Raw genomic sequence first — 19,674 nt, 5'->3', positions numbered from 1 at the left:
GAAAAGTGAACGTGACATATTTCATGATTATCAGTGATGGACAGTAAGCAAGTAAATGTAATTCGTTACTGTACTTAAGTAGCTTTTTCGTGTATCTGTAATTTACTATAGTATTTGCATTTGCATGTGGAGACTTTTACTGTAACTTCACTACATTTCAAAGTCAAATATCGTACTTTTTACTCAACTACATTTAGAGAACTCAGTTTTATTTGAGTGGAGAAAAACTGGTCAAACACGCAGCGATCCACCAATCAGAGACGAGCGCAAACTCTGTTTTGAACTTGTTTTGATTGGTGCTTGCTGGTATCTACTTGGCACCAACATACAGTTCAGCATCAATTTGAGAGGAATAAATGATGGAAGAAACTTCTGACTCGAACTCACCACAACCCCCGTGTCGTTATTTGTGTGATTTTTTTTAAGTAGTTGAAAAGAAGGTTTTGGCCTCATGATAATTGTAATAGAGATCAATCAGTGTTTGACTCATTAATATCATTCTATTAAAAGATTGCTGAGAGTAAACAGAGTATTTTCACATAAACTGAGTTGATTAGGAGTCTTGCAATAAAAATAATAAAAGGAACATTATAGCCATAATAAATCAGTCTTTTTCTTCTTCTTCTTCTTTCGGCTTCTCCCATTAGGGGTCGCCACCGTGGCTCATCCGTCTCCATACCCCGCTGTCCTCTACATCTGTCTCTTTCAAACCAACCACCTGCATGTCTTCCCTCACTTCATCTATAAACCTCCTCCTTGTCCTTCCTCTTTTTCCTCTTCCTGGCAGCTCCATCCTCAGCATTGTTCTACCCATAATCCTGTCCATCCTCGTCACTCCCAACAAAAACCTCAACATGTTCAACTCTGCTACCTCCAGCTCCACCTCCTGTCTTTTACTCAATGCCACTGTCTCTAAACCGTACAACATCACAGGTCTCACCACAGTCCTATAAACTTTCCCTTTCACTCTTGCAGATACTCTTCTATCACAAATCACTCCTGCTATCACGCTTCTCCACCCACTCCACCCTGCCTGCACACTTTTCTTTACTTCTCTAACACACTCTTCATTACTTTGCACTGTTGACCCCAGGTACCTGAACTCCTCTACCTTCTCCACCTCTTCTCTCTGCAACTGCACCACTCCACTGCCCTCCCTCTCATTCACACACATGTACTCTGTCTTACTCCTACTGACTTTTTATTCCCCTTCTCTCCAGCGCATACCTCCACCTCTCCAGGCTCTTCTCCACCTGCTCCCTACTTTCACCACAAATAACAATATCATCTGCAAACATCAAAGTCCACAGCGACTCCTGTCTGACCTCGTCCATCAACCTGTCCATCACCAATGCAAACAGCAAAGGGCTCAGAGACGATCCTTGATGCAGTCCAACCTCCACCTTAAACCAGTCTGTCGTTCCTACTGCACACTTCACTGCTTTTACACATGCTTTTGCATACATGTCCTGCACCACCCGCACATACTTCTCTGACAAGCCTGACTTCCTCATACAATACACAACTCCTGTCACGATGTGCTGCTAGTGACTTTAGTACAGTGTGGTCCACAAGCCCTGTTGAGGCCATTTTGTAAGGATGTTATATAATGGAACTGTTAATGGTGCAAGCAAGAATCTTCTATGTGACATATTAAAGAAGAAGAAACAGATGCAGGAAAGTGTTGCACCAGAAAAGTTGCAAGTTCTCAGCCATGTGACTTTAGAGAAATCTAAGACATACCAGTAGTTTAATATCCTCCTTAATCCAAACTAAGTTTAATTCAGGTACTTACAGTGGCATGTAAACACGTTACATAATTATGACTCTCAAACGTTTTAGTCTGTTTCCACAATTTGTACAAAACACAGTTTGTACTCCAGATGTATCTGGACAACATACACTTTTTCACATGTACAGTGTCTGATAAAAGTGTGGAAACACCCAGTTTTTCTGGGTTTTGAAACACATGCATGTTCTTTTTGTTTATATACAACAAAGGACATAAAAGGCAAAAACACATAAAAATTGGACAGTGAATAATGACTGGAAGAATTTTTTTGTCTTTAACAGAAGAACTTGTGTAAGACGGAAAACAGGAGAGATGATGTTAGCAGACTGTTAGTTTAATAGTTTGAGGTTGTTTTGGCGCATTGAAGGACAGAAACGTATTCCAGGTAAAAGCATTACTGAACCAACATGGCTACCATTCCTTACTTAAATGCCACGCAATTCCATCTGCATGCGGCTCATTGGAACCAACTTTACCAAAATACCAGATTTTACAGCATTGTTTAGAAGAAAAAAAAAAGACAGCTGGAATGTTATCCATCATATAATGGCCTTCCCAGTCACTGCACCTAAATCCTATTAAACTGCTCTGGGATGAACTGGATCGCAAGTTCAGAAAGAAATCTCCAACTAGTGAAGAACAAGTTTTACAAAAGGCATGGCAAAGTATTTCAGCTGAATGTTTTCAGATGCCAAGAGTGTGTACATCTGTTTTTCATGCTAAAGTCGGATTTTTCCACTAAAAACAAAGTGCAACATCTGTACAATTATATCATTTTGGTCAAAGTAAATCTGAATTAATTAAATGACCTAGTATGTTGCACATGCATATAATCAAAAGAAACATGCAATTGTTTCTTCAAAATGATAGACTAGGCGTTTCCAAACTTTTAACCATCACTGTACTTGTGCTGGACAGATTTCATTAAAGGGTGCATTTAATTAATGAGCATCAACCTTTTACATATGATTCTCCATAAAAATGCTAAAGCACTTATTTGTGTCTCAGTACTGCATCAGTAGTTCCTGCATAAAAAAAAAACATTTGCATCCGGAGTTGGTCATGTGGAAACGAAAGAGACCGAGGCCATGATAGAGTTTTGACTTTGCAAATGAGACTTCTTGTGACGTTTTTAATATAATCCTATATGAAGATGTCGAGCAAACCTGTTAACGTTTGAACGGGAATGAGAGACCATCAGAAATAAGTGTATTCCACATGCACGGGTGACGTCAACATGTTTTGAAAGTGACAGTGTTATTGTAGCACTCGTGTTCATAGGCCAACGTACACCAATCAGGCAACACATTCACATTTTGACATTATGACTAGTAAAGTGAATATCACTGATTATCTCTTCATCATGGCACCTGTTAGTGAGTGGGATATATCAGGCAACAAGTGAATATTTTGTCCTTAAAGTTGCTGTGTTAGAAACAAAAAAAAAATGGGCAAGCGTTCAAGCGAGATAGATGAAGACCACATTGTGAATGCTCAGGACTGTTTTGGCAACACGATGTTAAGCAGGTGGACATAACGTCATGCCTGATCGGTGTATGTAAAGCTTGAAAACATCTGATGTGTAAAGAATAACATAACTTTGTCTCTGCATTCCAATGAATAATTAAGGTGCTGTCAAAGGATTGCTGAAGGTTACTCTAATAATGAAAGCTGGGCATGCTCAGACAGATTTAGCAGGTATGCAGTGTGCAAAATGTACATGATTCATCACATGACAAAAATGTGTTTACCGGACAGATTTCGAAACGAATCAGGAGTATTACGCTTAAAGTTTAAGGATCAGTATGTCCTGCTTGCATCTAGATTATGGAAAAGGATGTGTGCAAATGATGGTAACTGTTGTTGTCATTGTGCTGAGGATCAGAACAGTATAGGAACAATGCATTGATGTGGTGTTGCGCCAGTTTGTTTGCAAGTCTGTCAATCGCATCAGGAAGCTTGTCCACAATACTATCCCATGCAAACAAACCCCAAAACTCCCAAGTTTTGTATCGTATAGTAGTCCAAGTTGCTTGATGTGACTGCGTGTAATCCGATTAAACCATGAACCCACTCAATATCATACACACATTTAATTCCATCTTTTCAATGCCAACTACATACTTCTCATCATTCAATCCTCAAGCAAAGCCTTTGCTTTAAAATAGCACGATTTTATATTTAAATTGAGAATCCACACATAATGTATTAAGTGTAATGTGTGTCCCAAACAGCAGTGTATGAACTGACGAGTTGAGCTAGTACCAAGCTAGCTACCAGTTTAGCTCCTGAGCTGTACAGCTACTGTTACTGACTGGAACCCAGGCCACGGTCTGTTCACACGTACGCCGTTAATAAAGGTAACTTGACATTACCTTACCTCACATTGTAGACCACGAAATTATATGTCACGTCGCCATAATGATTCTTTTTACACGGCCTTTCTTCTCGTCTAACCCAAAACCCAGAGCGCTCGCACATCTCACAAACAGTTTCCGGAATATTTACATAGACGTCATACGGTTTTCCTGGTTTGGCGTGGTCACGTGCTAAATCCAGCCAATAGGACGCTCGGGTTGTTTCTTAAAGCAGCAACAAACTAAGGAATTCATAAAAACGGGGCAGGTGCAGTTAAAGTAATCGTGCACGTGGAAAAAGCTGACAAAGCTGATCTTTCAAAAATGCAATGACAGCATATTTATTAGCCCTCTGGTAATGCCCTTATTGTTAGCCTGCTCAGGAAAGCATACGTGTTCACATGTACTGTGTTTATAGTCAGAGGTGGCAAAAGTACACACATCCATTACTTAAGTAGAAGTACAGATACTCATGTTTTAAAATACTCGGGTAAAAGTTGAAGTACTGATTATACCTTTTTACTTAAGTGAAAGTAAAGAAGTCTTGGCTCTGACATGTACTTAAGTAAAAAGTAGTTATTACTTCTACCTGTTTTAGCTGTTAACTGGACCTCACATCATATTAATATTAGATAGATAGATAGATAGATAGATAGATAGATAGATAGATAGATAGATAGATAGATAGATAGATAGATAGATAGATAGATAGATTGATTGATTGATTGATTGATTGATTGATTGATTCAATTTTATTGTCATTGCATAGTACAGGTACACAGCAACAAAATGCAGTTTGGCATCTACCAGAAGTGCAAAAAGTAGAAATAGTGCAAATAGTGCTGATAAATATATATTATATTTACAGCATGTGATATATATGTAAGCATATGTACAGTGATTAAATATAAAGGCTATAACAGTGCAGAGACGTGGGGACATCATTACGCAAGAGCCTTTGCTATGTTTCCACACGGACAGTTAATGAGGTGATACCGAAGAAAGTGCACCTCTTCGAGTCAAGTCAAGAAGCTTTTATATATATAATCATAGACATTTCACAGATTTGAATGATGTATTGTTTTTATCTTTACAAACAGTACATTTAAGTTTGTGTCGCCATTATGAGGGAAAAACCCACAAAACGCCACCCAGAGGGTTAATTGTGTAAAACATGGCGGATTGTGGTGTTTGATTTGAGACTTGGCGCAAAAATAAAACAAAAGTTTACTGATTAAAATTATATTTCGGTGAAGTTTATTTATTTATTTTATATCTAAGTAAAGAAGGGACGTCGTGAATAAGTGTATGTTTTGCTGGAGGTTTTAATTTCACCTCTTTTATATTTAATTATTTATTTATTTATGTATTTATATATTTTTTTTTATAAAAATTGTAGAAACAGAAATGCGCGCTGAATTGATAGCGTTAATACAGTTTAGTAACAGGAACAGGAAATCGGTTGTTCGGCTGAAATCAGCGCGCAGTGAAAATAAATATTTTATATTTCACCAAATCAATGGATTAAAACTAAAGTAACAAGCCGGTTTTGAAAATGTAAGAAGTAAAAAGTACAGATATTTGTGTTAAAATGTAATGAGTAAAAGTAAAAAGTTGAGTAAAGTACTGATACCAAAAAAATCTACTTAGGTACAGTAGTGAAGTATTTGTGGCACCACAGGCATCAGATTTCCGATATTATGGTTAGCGGTCATCTTAATTTCTATGGTAATGTGATCTGTCTGCTCAATCTTTAGTGAAGATGGATACATTTCAAAGACCACATAAAGAGAATAGACCACCATTTAAGCATTATCTTTATTTCCATAAAAAAAAAAGAACACTCCTTTGTACAGGTTGCCTTTCCAAAATATGTAGAAACCCCCTCCACACACACACACACACACACACACACACACACACCATATCACCACCTTCTGATTCTTTTTTTTCTTAGAATTATTTCATTTACAAACTGTACAGGACTAAATAATAAGTTGCCATTGCTTTTCCACTCTCACTTATCATGTCTTCATGAAAACACTAGACCATTATTGCAAACAAAACTTGATTTATTCACAGTGAGCTGTTACTGTCTGCAAAAGAAACATCAAAATAAGGCTATGCCATCAGCAGCACTTGGTAGCAGCATCACAATCCTTATAGTGAAAAAAGAAATAATTCATGATGAACACAATGAGAGCCCTGTCCTGCATAGCACTTGTATGGGCAGTTTCTCATTATTTAAAGACCAAACAAAGTACACAACACACATACACCAATACAATTACTCATTATACACTGTTGTTATAGAAAGGTTCAAACAAACTCCAGGGTTATTTAGTGCATTTAAACATACATACTATACACGAACATACTTTTAGAACATGAATAAATATCATCCATCTTGAGGATTAACGAGAGTTTCAATGCGAAAAAGTCAAAAATTCATTAGAATATCACGCTCCTGCACACTGGTGAAAAAAGGCTTCCCAAATACAAATGAATGAAGGCCTAGCCTCAGCTTCTCTGCCATTGCCATGATGATGTTCAGATCTCCTTCAATAGCCAAGTCCAGGTCAGTTTTTAGATTACGCAGCGACCGGAATGGCTTCTTCCCCTTCTGACTGCAATAACATTATGACCAACAAATGATTTCCTGTTATTTGATTCTACTCGACATGAAAAGCTCAACACGATCCTAATATCTAATTGAATAATAAATGTGTAGTGGTTAGATCAGTGACTGTAGTGGAAGACTATAATACATACGTTTCGTCCTCGATATATCTGAGCAATGTCAGAGCCTTCCTGTGCAGCAGTAGGAGAAAATGGGACAAGTATACACTCCGCAGGTTTAACCCTGGTTTCAAGAGGAAAACCTATACACACACATGCCCACATACACAGAAAAGATACAAGTTAATCTTCATAAATTACATTTAGACCCACAGCAAGTCGTGCTAGACTAGATCTAGAATAGACGTGCTAGATTAGACAAAATGTAAGCATGTTCAGAAAAGATCAAGTGGAGAACAGTCCATACCTCATCAATGAAAGACTTGACCAGTTTATCTTTGTGCATGACGTCCTGAAATATATTCCTAGGCAAAGAAAATAGCATAATTATATAGTATACACATGCTACTGAGATGCATCTAAATAAAAAAAAAAATTAAAAAAAGCACATTTTCTGATGATATGGATATGTTGATACATATTCCCTCCCTAGTAATTATATGAGGCCAAAACATACATACAGTGGAGATCAAATTAGAAAATATTTCATTTCTTTATTATCTACAGTGAGGAAAATAAGTATTTGAACACCCTGCTATTTTGCAAGTTCTTCCACTTAGAAATCATGGAGGGGTCTGAAATTGTCATCGTAGGTACATGTCCACTGTGAGAGACATAATCTAAAAAAAAAATCCAGAAATCACAATGTATGATTTTTTTTAACTATTTATTTATATGATACAGCTGCAAATAAGTATTTGAACACCTGAGAAAGTCAATGTTAATATTTGGTACAGTAGCCTTTGGTTGCAATTACAGAGGTCAAACGTTTCCTGTAGTTTTTCACCAGGTTTGCACACACTGCAGGAGGGATTTTGGCCCACTCCTCCACACAGATCTTCTCTAGATCAGTCAGGTTTCTGGCCTGTCGCTGAGAAACACGGAGTTTGAGTTTCCTCCAAAGATTCTTTATTGGGTTTAGGTCTGGAGACTGGCTAGGCCATGCCAGAACCTTGATACGCTTCTTACAGAGCCACTCCTTGGTTATCCTGGCCGTGTGCTTTGGGTCATTGTCATGTTGGAAGACCCAGCCTCGACCCATCTTCAATGCTCTAACTGAGGGAAGGAGGTTGTTCCCCAAAATCTCGCAATACATGGCCCCGGTCATCCTCTCCTTAATACAGTGCAGTCGCCCTGTCCCATGTGCAGAAAAACACCCCCAAAGCATGATGCTACCACCCCCATGCTTCACAGTAGGGATGGTGTTCTTGGGATGGTACTCATCATTCTTCTTCCTCAAAACACGTTTAGTGGAATTATGACCCAAAAGTTCTATTTTGGTCTCATCTGACCACATGACTTTCTCCCATGACTCCTCTGGATCATCCAAATGGTCATTGGCAAACTTAAGACGTGCCTGGACATGTGCTGGTTTAAGCAGGGGAACCTTCCGTGCCATGCATGATTTCAAACCATGACGTCTTAGTGTATTACCAACAGTAACCTTGGAAACGGTGGTCCCAGCTCTTTTCAGGTCATTGACCAGCTTCTCCCGTGTAGTTCTGGGCTGATTTCTCACCTTCCTTAGGTTCATTGAGACCCCACGAGGTGAGATCTTGCATGGAGCCCCAGTCCGAGGGAGATTGACAGTCATGTTTAGCTTCTTCCATTTTCTAAAGATTGTTCCAACAGTGGACCTTTTTTCACCAAGCTGCTTGGCAATTTCCCCGTAGCCCTTTCCAGCCTTGTGGAGGTGTACAATTTTGTCTCTAGTGTCTTTGGACAGCTCTTTGGTCTTGGCCATGTTAGTAGTTGGATTCTTACTGATTGTATGGGGTGGACAGGTGTCTTTATGCAGATAACGACCTCAAACAGGTGCATCTAATTTAGGATAATAAATGTAGTGGAGGTGGACATTTTAAAGGCAGACTAACAGGTCTTTGAGGGTCAGAATTCTAGCTAATAGACAGGTGTTCAAATACTTATTTGCAGCTGTATCATACAAATAAATAGTTTAAAAATCATATATTGTGATTTCTGGATTTTTTTTTTTAGATTATGTCTCTCACAGTGGACATGCACCTACGATGACAATTTCAGACCCCTCCATGATTTCTAAGTCGGAGAACTTGCAAAAAAGCAGGGTGTTCAAATACTTATTTTCCTCACTGTATATTAATTTTTTCCTGTACTCTGAAGCAGTCTCTTCTCTAATTTCAAGGTCACTGCTTAGTCCCATTAAACTAATTCTATCCTGAGTAGAAAGGAGGCATATTTTAAAGCATATTTCAAAACACAGTCTAAAACACTTTCAGAGGCTTCCTGGAAATGAATGCGTATCTGTGGACTGGTGCTAATTTTCATAACTATTTGACAAACTCTATTTAAACCGGCACTATTCCTTTTTGCAAGATGGTGAGCCACCAGGTTGTTCATCTCAAGAGAAGTTGGTCATTCCAAATCTGTAAAAACTCTAGAATATTGCAGCTTTACAACGATGCTAATTCATTCTAGTTCCCCCAAAAGCCTAGTCGTCCAAATGCACAAGGGGAAAGGATCATTCAGAGTATCTAAATTGAAAACCAGTTCAACACTGCAGAACAGGGTAAAGATTTGTCGCAACAAATCTCCTCGTTAAATAAAATTTAGATTAAAACCCCACTCTGCAGTGTCTAGGCCCCTCATTAGCAGAAAAAAGGTAACGCTAACATTTGCTGAGGAGTGTATTGTGTGGGCAGAGGAGAACTGGTCCAAAGTTCACTTTATGGATCAGAGCTAGTTCAATTCTTTTGGGTCTGATGGGTAACATTATGTTCAGTATCAAACTAGGAAAAGAGTGAACCCAAAGTGTGAAAAAAGTGACCCTGAAAGGGTAGAGGAGGAGATGGATTTATGGTTTGGGGGTGTTTTCTGCAGGAGGAGTTGGGCCTCTTAAATGGCTACCTGGCAGGCAGAATTCAAAATCAGAACCGAAATGTGGTTACTTTCCTGTAAAATTCTCCCAATCGGCCCGTAATTTTCATGCAAGACAATGTCCCCTGTTACACTGCAAAACAGGTAAAGCAGTTCCTTAGAGCTAAGAACATCAGGATCACACCAGAACAGTGTGAGAAACTAGTGATGTCCTGTGGCTACAGATGTTCTGAAGTAATTCAAAACCAAGGCATTGGCACATCCTGCTCTTTTTTTTTTTTTTTTTATCTTCTTTCTTACTATGTATGTTTATCACTGTGTTTTCAACAACATAAAGGTTTTTGTTAGTCCCTTGGTTATTTTGTGATACATGTGGTATATGTCCATATCTTATATTCCTTCAAATTTTAAGGGATAAGCATTTATATATATTGATTACCACTGTAGATTAATGCACACATACACAAATGATATGTGTATAGGAAATACATAAATACATATGCACACAGTTCATATACAGTCGATTAAAAAAATTCTGAATTCTTTCTGTATAAGAACATAATTAAAATCATTTGGTTCTTATTAGGTCTCAGAATGAAGTAAATACAACCTCACATGATGTATTAAAGTTTTCATTTATTATTATAAAAATCATGCCAAAATAGAGAGACCAGGTGTGGAAAAATAAGTATACCTTTACTGCTTCCATATGATTTTAGAGGCTAAGTAGCAGCCAGATGCTGTAAATCAAACAACCTTCATTAATTGATAATCAGCAAGTGTGAGCCCATCTATGAAAGCATGTTTTGCTGTAGTGCTAACATATTGAAAAAGGAGGAACGACTTCAGCAATGGTCCTGGAGAAGCAATTGTTGCAGCCTATCAAACTGGAAAGGGTTATAAGGCCATTTCTATACTCATCACTCTACAGTGAGTATTCAAGGTTATTCGAGCAACATCAGCATTACAGTACAATTAGAAAACAACAGTATGGTTTGTTTGGAATGGTTGCCAGGAACAAGCCTTTTCTCCCTAAAAAGAACATCGCAGCATAGTTTAGGTTTGCAAAATTGCATCTGAAAAGGCCGCATAAACTCTAGAAAAATGCCCTTCAGCAAATGAGACCAACGTGCAAATGCTTGACCATGATGCAGCCCACCACATCTGGTAAAAAACAAACCGCATTTTATCACAAAGACCTCGTACTCACTGTCAAGCACAATGGTGGTGATGATTTGGGGCCTGCAAATCAATCGCCATGAACACTTCTGAGTCTGGGTCCTCTTAAGGTTTTTTCCTCAAAACATGTCAGGGAGCTTTTCTTTGCCGCTTTCACCACTGAATAAACTTATAAGGACTAATTTAGGACACATAAAATGCATATTTGTAATGTATTTATTTCTTTGAAGGGATGTGGTAGCTTAACGGTTAATGCATTGAGTTCAAATCTCAGGCACACCAAGCTGCCGCTCCTGAGCCCCTGCGCAAGGTCCTCAACCCCATAGCTGCTCTGTTTTATGAACGAAATAAATATATGTCGCTCTGGATAAGGGAGTCTACAAAATGCCAGAAATGAAAATGTAAAGCTGCTTTGTTAAAAGTGACACACAAACTTTTATTGAAACATTTTGTGTATATATTTAGAAAAATTTGACAAGTGAATGGTGACGTTTGTTAAAGCCTCAATCTAGACCTAAATCTAGTCTGATAACAGAAGTTACTGGTAGTAATGTTCATGCTAATTCAAATGAATAATTATTAAATGTTTGTATGATTTAACATTCGTTTTTTGAACTGATGATGAAACTCAGGAAATAGACTTATACAGTCTTCATCATCATTACTCACAACAATAGAGCTGGCTATACAGTGGGTGTTAAGGTATCTAACATAACTAGCTTAATTGTACTAATAGGCTGCCCAAGAAAGAAATGTTAACCAGGTGCAGGCTGGAGAAGAGTCAACAGTCTTCAGCTGAGCTGTGATTCCGCATCTTTACTCAGATGAGGCCACAGCAGACTCTCCGCCTCCTCCACAGTCGACGTGCACTCAGCGGTGCAAATGCACTTAAGATCATGCTGTGCTCTTTACTACCCACTTCCACTGGTTGACTGACAGCTAAAGTCACCCTACTGGTCTGTAAAAAGAAGACAGCATGGAGCTTTCTGAAGATTCCTTCAGTTCCCAGAAAACCTAATAAAGTATAACAAGCTCTTTACTTCTTATTTGGCTGCATTCTTAATTGCCCTGCTTTCCCATCAACCTGTCTTAGACTTCATGCTTAACCCACTAGCCACTTCACTAAGAACTCCCAATCTCCCAATTATTAATCCTACACTCTTATGCAACTCTTATAAACACTTTTTACAACCATGAGTAGAAAAAAAAACATCTCAGAAAACACAACACCCCAAAACCCTAAGGTGGATGAGCAACAATATCAAAACCCAACATCAAAATCTCTCAATACACAATTCCTGCCCGGGTTTCAGCGAATCTGCTTTTCTGTTTAGCACAGCTGTAAAGAGTGTTTAAAGAAAGCCCACAGCAGTCTGGCAATTCTTCTTTTTACTCTCTATTCCTTACATTCGAAAAAGGTGTTTTCCGCAAAACTGCTGCTCAAGTCACTGGACTTTTTTCGCACCATTCTTTGTGAAATTTAAAGTTGGGGATTAGCGTTTTAAAAATTTTTTAATTCATCTCTCGTGAACTAAAACCTGTGTGAATGTATGCATGGTATTGCTGCTGCTATTTAACTGTATGAATAATGAATGACTAAGTGTATAGGTGTTCCTAATAAAATCGATAACGACGATTTGTACACGCAGGTGTTCCACAAACTCATACAGACCAAGCAACACACATAGCACATAGAAACCCGTGAGGGAAAAAGGCATGTCTGATTATGTTTGCGGTGTGTGAAACGACTTACAGGTCAGGAGTAAACGACTCTTGTATGTTGATAAGGTGGTCAGGGCTGAATTCATCCTCGCTGGTGGTCTTCCAGAGAGCACTGAGCTCGGCCCGCATGTAGCGCCGCTGATGGTACGTGTGTTCGTGGCATGGCGGCATCTGCTTCACTGTGTTAATGTCCACGTCGATGTGAGTAGATGGATAGGGGGAAGAGAGGACGTGTCGGTACGGCAATACAACGCTCCCTGTGGAATCCTGCGTGCAGACGGAGAACACAGATTTATTTACTCTCCACTCTGAACATTCATCAATCATTCCACAATCACACCTAGAGCGCTGGCTCTCATGGGATCCCAGTTCCAATGCAAAACTCTTAACACTATCACACCCGTCAGATAAGGAAACAAGATTGTAAACCAGGCCTGGTCACTTTGAATTACTCATATATAATATTCAAGACTTGGATTTATGAACTCTTTTCCGGTGATTCCGAAACCAGAGGTGGATGAAGTATACCAGCCTTCCCAGTCCCAGTTTTGAGACTAGCTCTGTTTAAAAGAAAGCACTTTATTTATCTGTTTACACACCTTCAAAATAGTCCCCTTGCACCACATTGGAACTTCTTTTCGAAGCATATCAAGCACCTTTTTGCTATTCGTGCTGGATCTCCGCAATGTTGTCAAAACGCACGTGGTCGGAATAGCAGATGTGGTAACGCACGTGATCAGAATAACACCAGTTTCACAGCTCCAGATGTACACAGGACCATGTCTTTTGGGGCACTGACTTATAAAGGTCGGTGCTCCCTGTGACTGTGAGTGCAGCCTTGTCCTGCTATCTGTTGGCATGTTACAAAAGGAGTCTCGAAACATTTTGATACCACTTCATACTATGATTTATTATGACTATAATGTTCCTATTAGCATTTTTTTGTTTGTCACAAGACTCTTTGTTTAATCAACTCAGTTTATGTGAAAAGACTAATATTACTTTCAGCACAACAATCTATTAATAAAATGATAATAATAACAATGAGCCATGATAATTGTATGGTGTGTTGTGGCGAGTTCATGTCAGAAGTTTCTTCCATCATTTATTTCTCTCAAATGTTCTGCTTGCTGTTGAACTGATGCTGAACTGTATGTTGGTGATAAGTAGATTACACCAAGCGCCTATCAAAACAAGTTCAAAACAGTGTGTGCTCGGCCCTGATTGGTGGATTTTTATCCGCTTGTAAATAAAAAGCTGTAGCTGTAAGAGTGGGTACGAAATTTAAATGTAGTGAAGTAAAAGTCTCCCCAAATGGAAAAGTACAGATACATGAAAAAGTTACTTAAGTAGGGTAAACAAATTATGTTTACTTCGTTACTGTCCACCTCTGGCCGAAACCAACCCGGGCGACACGTCAGTGGGATGGTTGTCAGCATTTTTACTAATGCCCTCACATAACACGCTGACTCGGCTGAAACAACTTTTAATGCAATTCATTTGTAAGTAATTAAGTGGGTTCCAAGCTATTATAATGAAAACGTTAAAGGTTTGAAGTGCTGCAAAGGATGTGTCTGTGTACCTTGAGCAGGCCCTGAACGAACAGGCCGGTGTCGTATTTGAAAGTGCCGTCAGCTCGGCACAGTCGCGAGCACTTCCTCTCGGAGGGGGTGAGAAACAGACATAGCGTCAGCACAATCTACAACACAAAACAATTCGACTAGTTAACCTACTGAGCCTGCAACAATAAGCAATTTTGTACCGAGTGTAAAAGTAAGACTGAGAGTTTTGTGTGTGTGTGTGTGTGTGTGTGTGTGTGTGTGTGTGTGTGTGTGTGTGTGTGTGTGTGTGTGTGTGTGTGTGGACCTTATTGACTTTGTCTGGGTTACTGCCAACAACAACGGAGCAGCCACAAGTCTGTAGATGAGAACTGATAGCTCTGGGGAAAAAAGAAAAAAAAGAAGAGAGTTGGAGAGTAAGTCTATTTACATAGCACATCAAACATGCAAATACAAATATTGATGGAAACTTGGCCAGTCATACAAGCTATTTTTTATTCACAAATATGCTTACACATACGAGTATTTTTGATTTATTTTTTCCTTTTTTCTTTGATTGAGAGGATATTCTAGATTGGTTTAATCTTTGTTTCACAGCACTTACTTGTGCAGAAAGTCCTCATGACAGCTGTCACCGATGTCATCGTCATTCAATAATGTATCTTTGATCTAATGCACAAGAAACATTATTTTGTTGGTATTAATGCACCGAAAACAGAGCGGAAGAGCATGAGAGTGTATGAGAAAGAAAAAGAAAGACAGACTCACATCCACTTCCTCTGGTACGCTATGAGTCTTCATAGACGAGAGGAGCTCCATGATGGGAACGATCTCTGAAGTTAACAAAGCAATAATGCCGTAACCCTGCAACACGGAAAACATACATTAGCAGCTTTAAAGCTCTTAAAGCAAGCGAACGAACACGAATGAGGCTACAGACCTTCTGCATATAGATGCGTCCCTTGCGAACAGTGTGCTTGAGCCTTTCCACGCAAACACTGTGCAGAGGAAGGTAGAAATCCAGTTCCGATTGGGGCAGAATGATCGACAGCGCGCACGTGTTCTTGTCGCCGTTCAGCTCGCCGTCGAAAATCAGGGACACGATGATCACGCCTTTCTCGGCCAGGACGAAGAACTTGACATCGACCGCGCCGCTCTCTGCGCTGCGCAGGATCTCGCCGTTCAGCGTGTGATTCGCCAGGAAAGTCACCTCGCCGTCGCTGAGTAACACCGACCCCTGGCCTTTGGGGGCCCAGATGTGCCATACACGGGGTCCCAGGATGTTGTCCCAGTAGGCAAAGGTTGCTGCCAACAGGGGGCACCATCCTTCCACCACTACCTCTGTTTTAGCCACGGCTGGAGACTGTGGTGGGCAACCGGATGACATGACCACCTTATGCGCTCAAGATTCCCTCTCGGCTCATTCACTTTATTTACTGGTGTTTTGTTCAGCCACCTATTAAATATCGAATGAAAAGGGGAAAGACAAATTAATTAAATTGTTCACAAGCAGACAGAAAACGGAGCCAGGAAATGATCCGTCAGTGCAATGCAAATGATTGATCACAATCTGCACTGAGCTTCCACTTAATAGTGTTTAATTTATATAGTTCGGAGCAAACGTTTCCATGCAGCCTTTGGAATGCGAGTGAAAAATGTACGTTTTGAGTACTTTGAGGTCCGACTCTCCCTTCATCAATACAAGATCTTGGTGAACAATGACTGCAACACTGGACAGGAATAAATGTTAGAAGCATATCAAACGATGCCATGGCAGTGTCTATACTTTGCTACGTTGCTGTTATGTCGAAACAATGTATATGTGTTTCAATAGTGGAATGACAATGAAATTCATTTAACTTCAATTGAAATCAGTGGAATCATTGTTTCACATGCCAACCAAGCATCGAAACGATGCCACGACGAATACATGCTGGTGGTCCAACAAAATATTACAGTGTGTGAGACTTTTTTTTAACAGGCAGCATACAATGTAAACTTTTGCCTGTTTTGTTACATATGGGAGGTGGTAGCTCAGTGGTTATGGCTCTGGGTTACTGATTAGAAGGTTGGGGGTTCCATCGCCAAGCTGCCACTCTAAAACCCTTAACGCTCTGTGCTTCAGGGGCATTGTACCATGGCTGACCCTGCGCCCTGATCCCTGATATGTAAAGAAATCGTTTTTCTGTGCTGTAAAAAAAAGTATGTGACAATAAAAAAGCCCTTTCTTTCTTTCCTTTACTTCATTATGTGACACTTTTCTATACATTTCCAAACATTTTAAATATCTCTTTATAAGACTCATCTCTCCCCTATGCCTTAGCGTGGTCTCATAAACATCTCACTGACTCTCACCTCCACTGTGAGGTCACTGTTTTTATGAACAGCAATATCCTATGGCGCGACTGGACCGCTTCCGGTGTGATGCCAGAGCAGGTGTGGAGAGCAAATATCACCTGTGCTTTATCTCAGAGTGGAACTCTTAAAAAAGAAAAAAACTGCTACACCAGTCTAACATTTGTGGATTAAGTCTTGGCATTCACCATTCATTCCATCTAAGCTCATCACTAAGATTTTAGATCTGGGATTTGGCACTGCTTTTAGCCACAGTATCCTAGACTTTCTTATTGGCACACCTCAGTGCTTGTGTGTGTGTGCGTGTGCGTGTGTGTGTGAGATTAGTTTGATCTTCTACATAGGCACTCTAGATTTCTCGGTTTTAAATAACACACCAAACAAACAGGCTAGATCTAAAACAAAGATCACATATACAGTATGATGGAGTCACAGTGGATTATTGCATTAAATGCATGTGAAACAATAATTCCATTGATTTCAATTGAAGTTAAATGGATTTGATTGTCATTCCACTATATAACGCTTATACATTGTTTCGACATGACAGCACAGTAGCAAAGTATATATACTGCCGTGGCATTGTTTCGATAAGCAGTAATTTTTCACCAAGATCTTGTATTGATGAAGGGAGAGTCGGACCTCTGCGCAAAGTCTCCCTCAGCACATCAGAAGATTCTCAATGGGGTTAAGGTCTGGACTCTGTGGTGGCCAATCCATGTGTGAAAATGATGCCTCATGCTCCCTGGACCAGCCTTTCACAATTTAAATCCGATGAATCCTGGCATTGCCATATTGGAATTTGCCCGTGCCATCAGGGAAGAAAAAATTGATTGATGGAATAACCTGGTTATTCAGTATATTCATGTATTCAGCTGACCTCCTTCTTTAATAATGTTGCTGAACCTCCTGTAGACCTGACCAACTGCAGCAACCCCGGATCATAGCACTGCCCCCACAGGCTTGTACGGTAGGCACTAGGCATTATGGGTGCATCAGTTCATCTCTTTTCTTACCCTGCTGCACCCATCACTCTGGAACAGAGTAAATCTGGACTCATCAGACCACATGACCTTCTTTCATTGCTCCAGAGTACTTCTTTACGGTCCATTGCAAATCGAAGCCTTTTTTTTCCCCAATTAGCCTCACTGATAAGTAGTTTTCTTCAGGCTACACAGCTGTTTAGTCCCAAACATTCAAGTTCGAATTGTGCGTGTGAAAATGCTCTTAATTTCACTATAAACATAGCCGGGAGTCCTGCTGTTGTTTTTATGATTTGATTTCACCAAACGTTTAAGTGATCGCCGATCACAATCATTCAAGATTTTTTTCTGACCACATTTCTTCCTCGAAGATGATGGTTCCCCACTATCCTTTCAGTTTTTAATAATGCATTAAAATAGCCTTCTGGCCTTCATGTTGGATATAAGTCTTTGCACAAGGTCTCAACTCCAAAGTAGACATTTTGAGCTTATTAATGTTTTAACAATCAACAGGAAGCGCATGTTCCAATTTTCACTTGGAAAAAAAAACAAAGGTGCTTTGCTCCAATTGTTCAACAAGTCTTGAAGTTTTCTATTTCTTTCTATAGGCTTCTCCCATTAGGGTTCGCCACAGTCTTCCGTCTCTTTCACACCAACTACCTGCATGTCTTCCCTTACCACATCCATAAACCTCCTCCTTTTCGTCCTCTTTTCCTCCTTCCTGGTAACTCTATCCTCAGCATTCTTCTACTGATATACCCCATGTCCAACCTCTACACATGTCCAAACCATCTCAATCTCGCCTCCCTCACCTTGTCTACAAAACGTCCTACATGCGCTGTCCCTCTAATAAACTCATTCCTAATCCTGTCCATCCTCGTCACTCCCAACGGAAATCTTAACATCTTCAGCTCTGCTACCTCCAGCTCCACCTCCTGTCTTTTACTCAATGCCACTGTCTCTAATCCATACAACATCGCAGGTCTCACCACAGTCCTATAAACTTTCCCTTTCACTCTTACATATACCCTTCTATCGCGTCTCCATGTAAATATCAAGAAACAAACGATGGAATTCGGATTCATCGTTTCATTTTTATCTTCTCTTTTCCAAACCCAATGCCTTTTAACGTGTAACAAAAAGACATGGATCTCGAAAGTACTTGCCGTCTAGCATTATACATACATACGTTGTGTACTGTACAGTGTACTGCATATTATTAACCAGTTTAATATCTCACGAGAATAATTAATACGAATTATTTATTATGACAATCAACTAAGGTTTTCAGCTGAAAATGACGTCCTCATTGATTCTGGTTAATGTTCAGTCTTCTAGGTGAAGTGTACCGATTGTATTTCACTCCTGACATTTCAGAAGGTTAAAATAGCCCATATTATATCTCAATTACAAACCAAATCCGAGCAATAACAGGTGCTAGCTTTTTTTTTAGTAATCCATTCTTACTGGTGTCATTATTTACAGTCAAATATTATTATAAGACATTAAGGAAGCAAAGCTGAGACAGGACTGAACACTATTCCAGATCAATACACTTCCAGTGTTTGGTCACATGAGATTCAAGCCTGGGCCCATTTTGGAAATTTTAACAGAATATATTTGAATAAAGAAAGTAAAGATTTGTCATTCGTGTTTGCTAAAATGTCATGCTGATGAATTTTCTTACCCCTTATTATGTACTCGGTATAAAAATGAAAGCAGCACAGACACCTTTGGCTCTTCCTGTGTTGTGACAGGACTCTCGAAGAAGAGAGAAGTCTCTTGTAAGTAACGTTGCCCTCTGCTGGAGGGTTTAAATATATAATAATATTATGCATTACATAGACTGGTATTACAGTTCATCTGGAAAGTACCGTATTCACAGCGCTTCACTTTTTTCTAAATTTTTTTATGTTACAAACTTATTTCAAAGTTGTTCAACTATGCACCAAAAACAAAATGGCAGCAGGTTCTCTAAACCGATTAATCAAAATCTGAAATATTTGATGAATGTCAAATCAAGTCAAGAAGCTTTTATTGTCATTTCAACCATATATAGCTGACGCAGTACACAG

At 39.4% G+C, this 19,674-nt stretch overlaps 2 protein-coding genes across 26 annotated transcripts in view; both read right to left on the bottom strand.

Annotated features, from left to right (window-relative positions):
* kiaa1109 (KIAA1109) overlaps positions 1-4,353 on the bottom strand; it is a 58,438-nt gene extending 54,085 nt beyond the window's left edge. For all 25 annotated transcript variants that reach the window (XM_083540176.1, XM_083540187.1, XM_083540193.1 and 22 more), the window contains exon 1: positions 4,173-4,353. The gene's annotated coding sequence lies outside the window, so the exon portion shown is untranslated. The remainder of the gene's footprint in view (positions 1-4,172) is intronic.
* Positions 4,354-5,953: 1,600 nt separating this feature from the next.
* On the bottom strand, positions 5,954-19,380 carry c9orf72 (C9orf72-SMCR8 complex subunit). Its single transcript, XM_083540249.1, is given in 10 exon segments — positions 5,954-6,776; positions 6,922-7,031; positions 7,196-7,253; positions 12,734-12,969; positions 14,285-14,401; positions 14,569-14,641; positions 14,866-14,930; positions 15,030-15,144; positions 15,146-15,717; positions 19,287-19,380. Coding segments are annotated over 9 exon segments (1,464 nt in total). The 5' UTR covers positions 15,649-15,717; positions 19,287-19,380; the 3' UTR covers positions 5,954-6,589.
* Between the last annotated feature and the right edge of the window lie 294 nt (positions 19,381-19,674).

Source organism: Silurus aristotelis (assembly GCF_946808225.1).
Source record: "Silurus aristotelis genome assembly, chromosome: 4".
Lineage (NCBI taxonomy): Eukaryota > Metazoa > Chordata > Actinopteri > Siluriformes > Siluridae > Silurus > Silurus aristotelis.
Note: the sequence above shows the minus strand (reverse complement) of the source record. Positions and strands in the feature narration are given on the sequence as shown.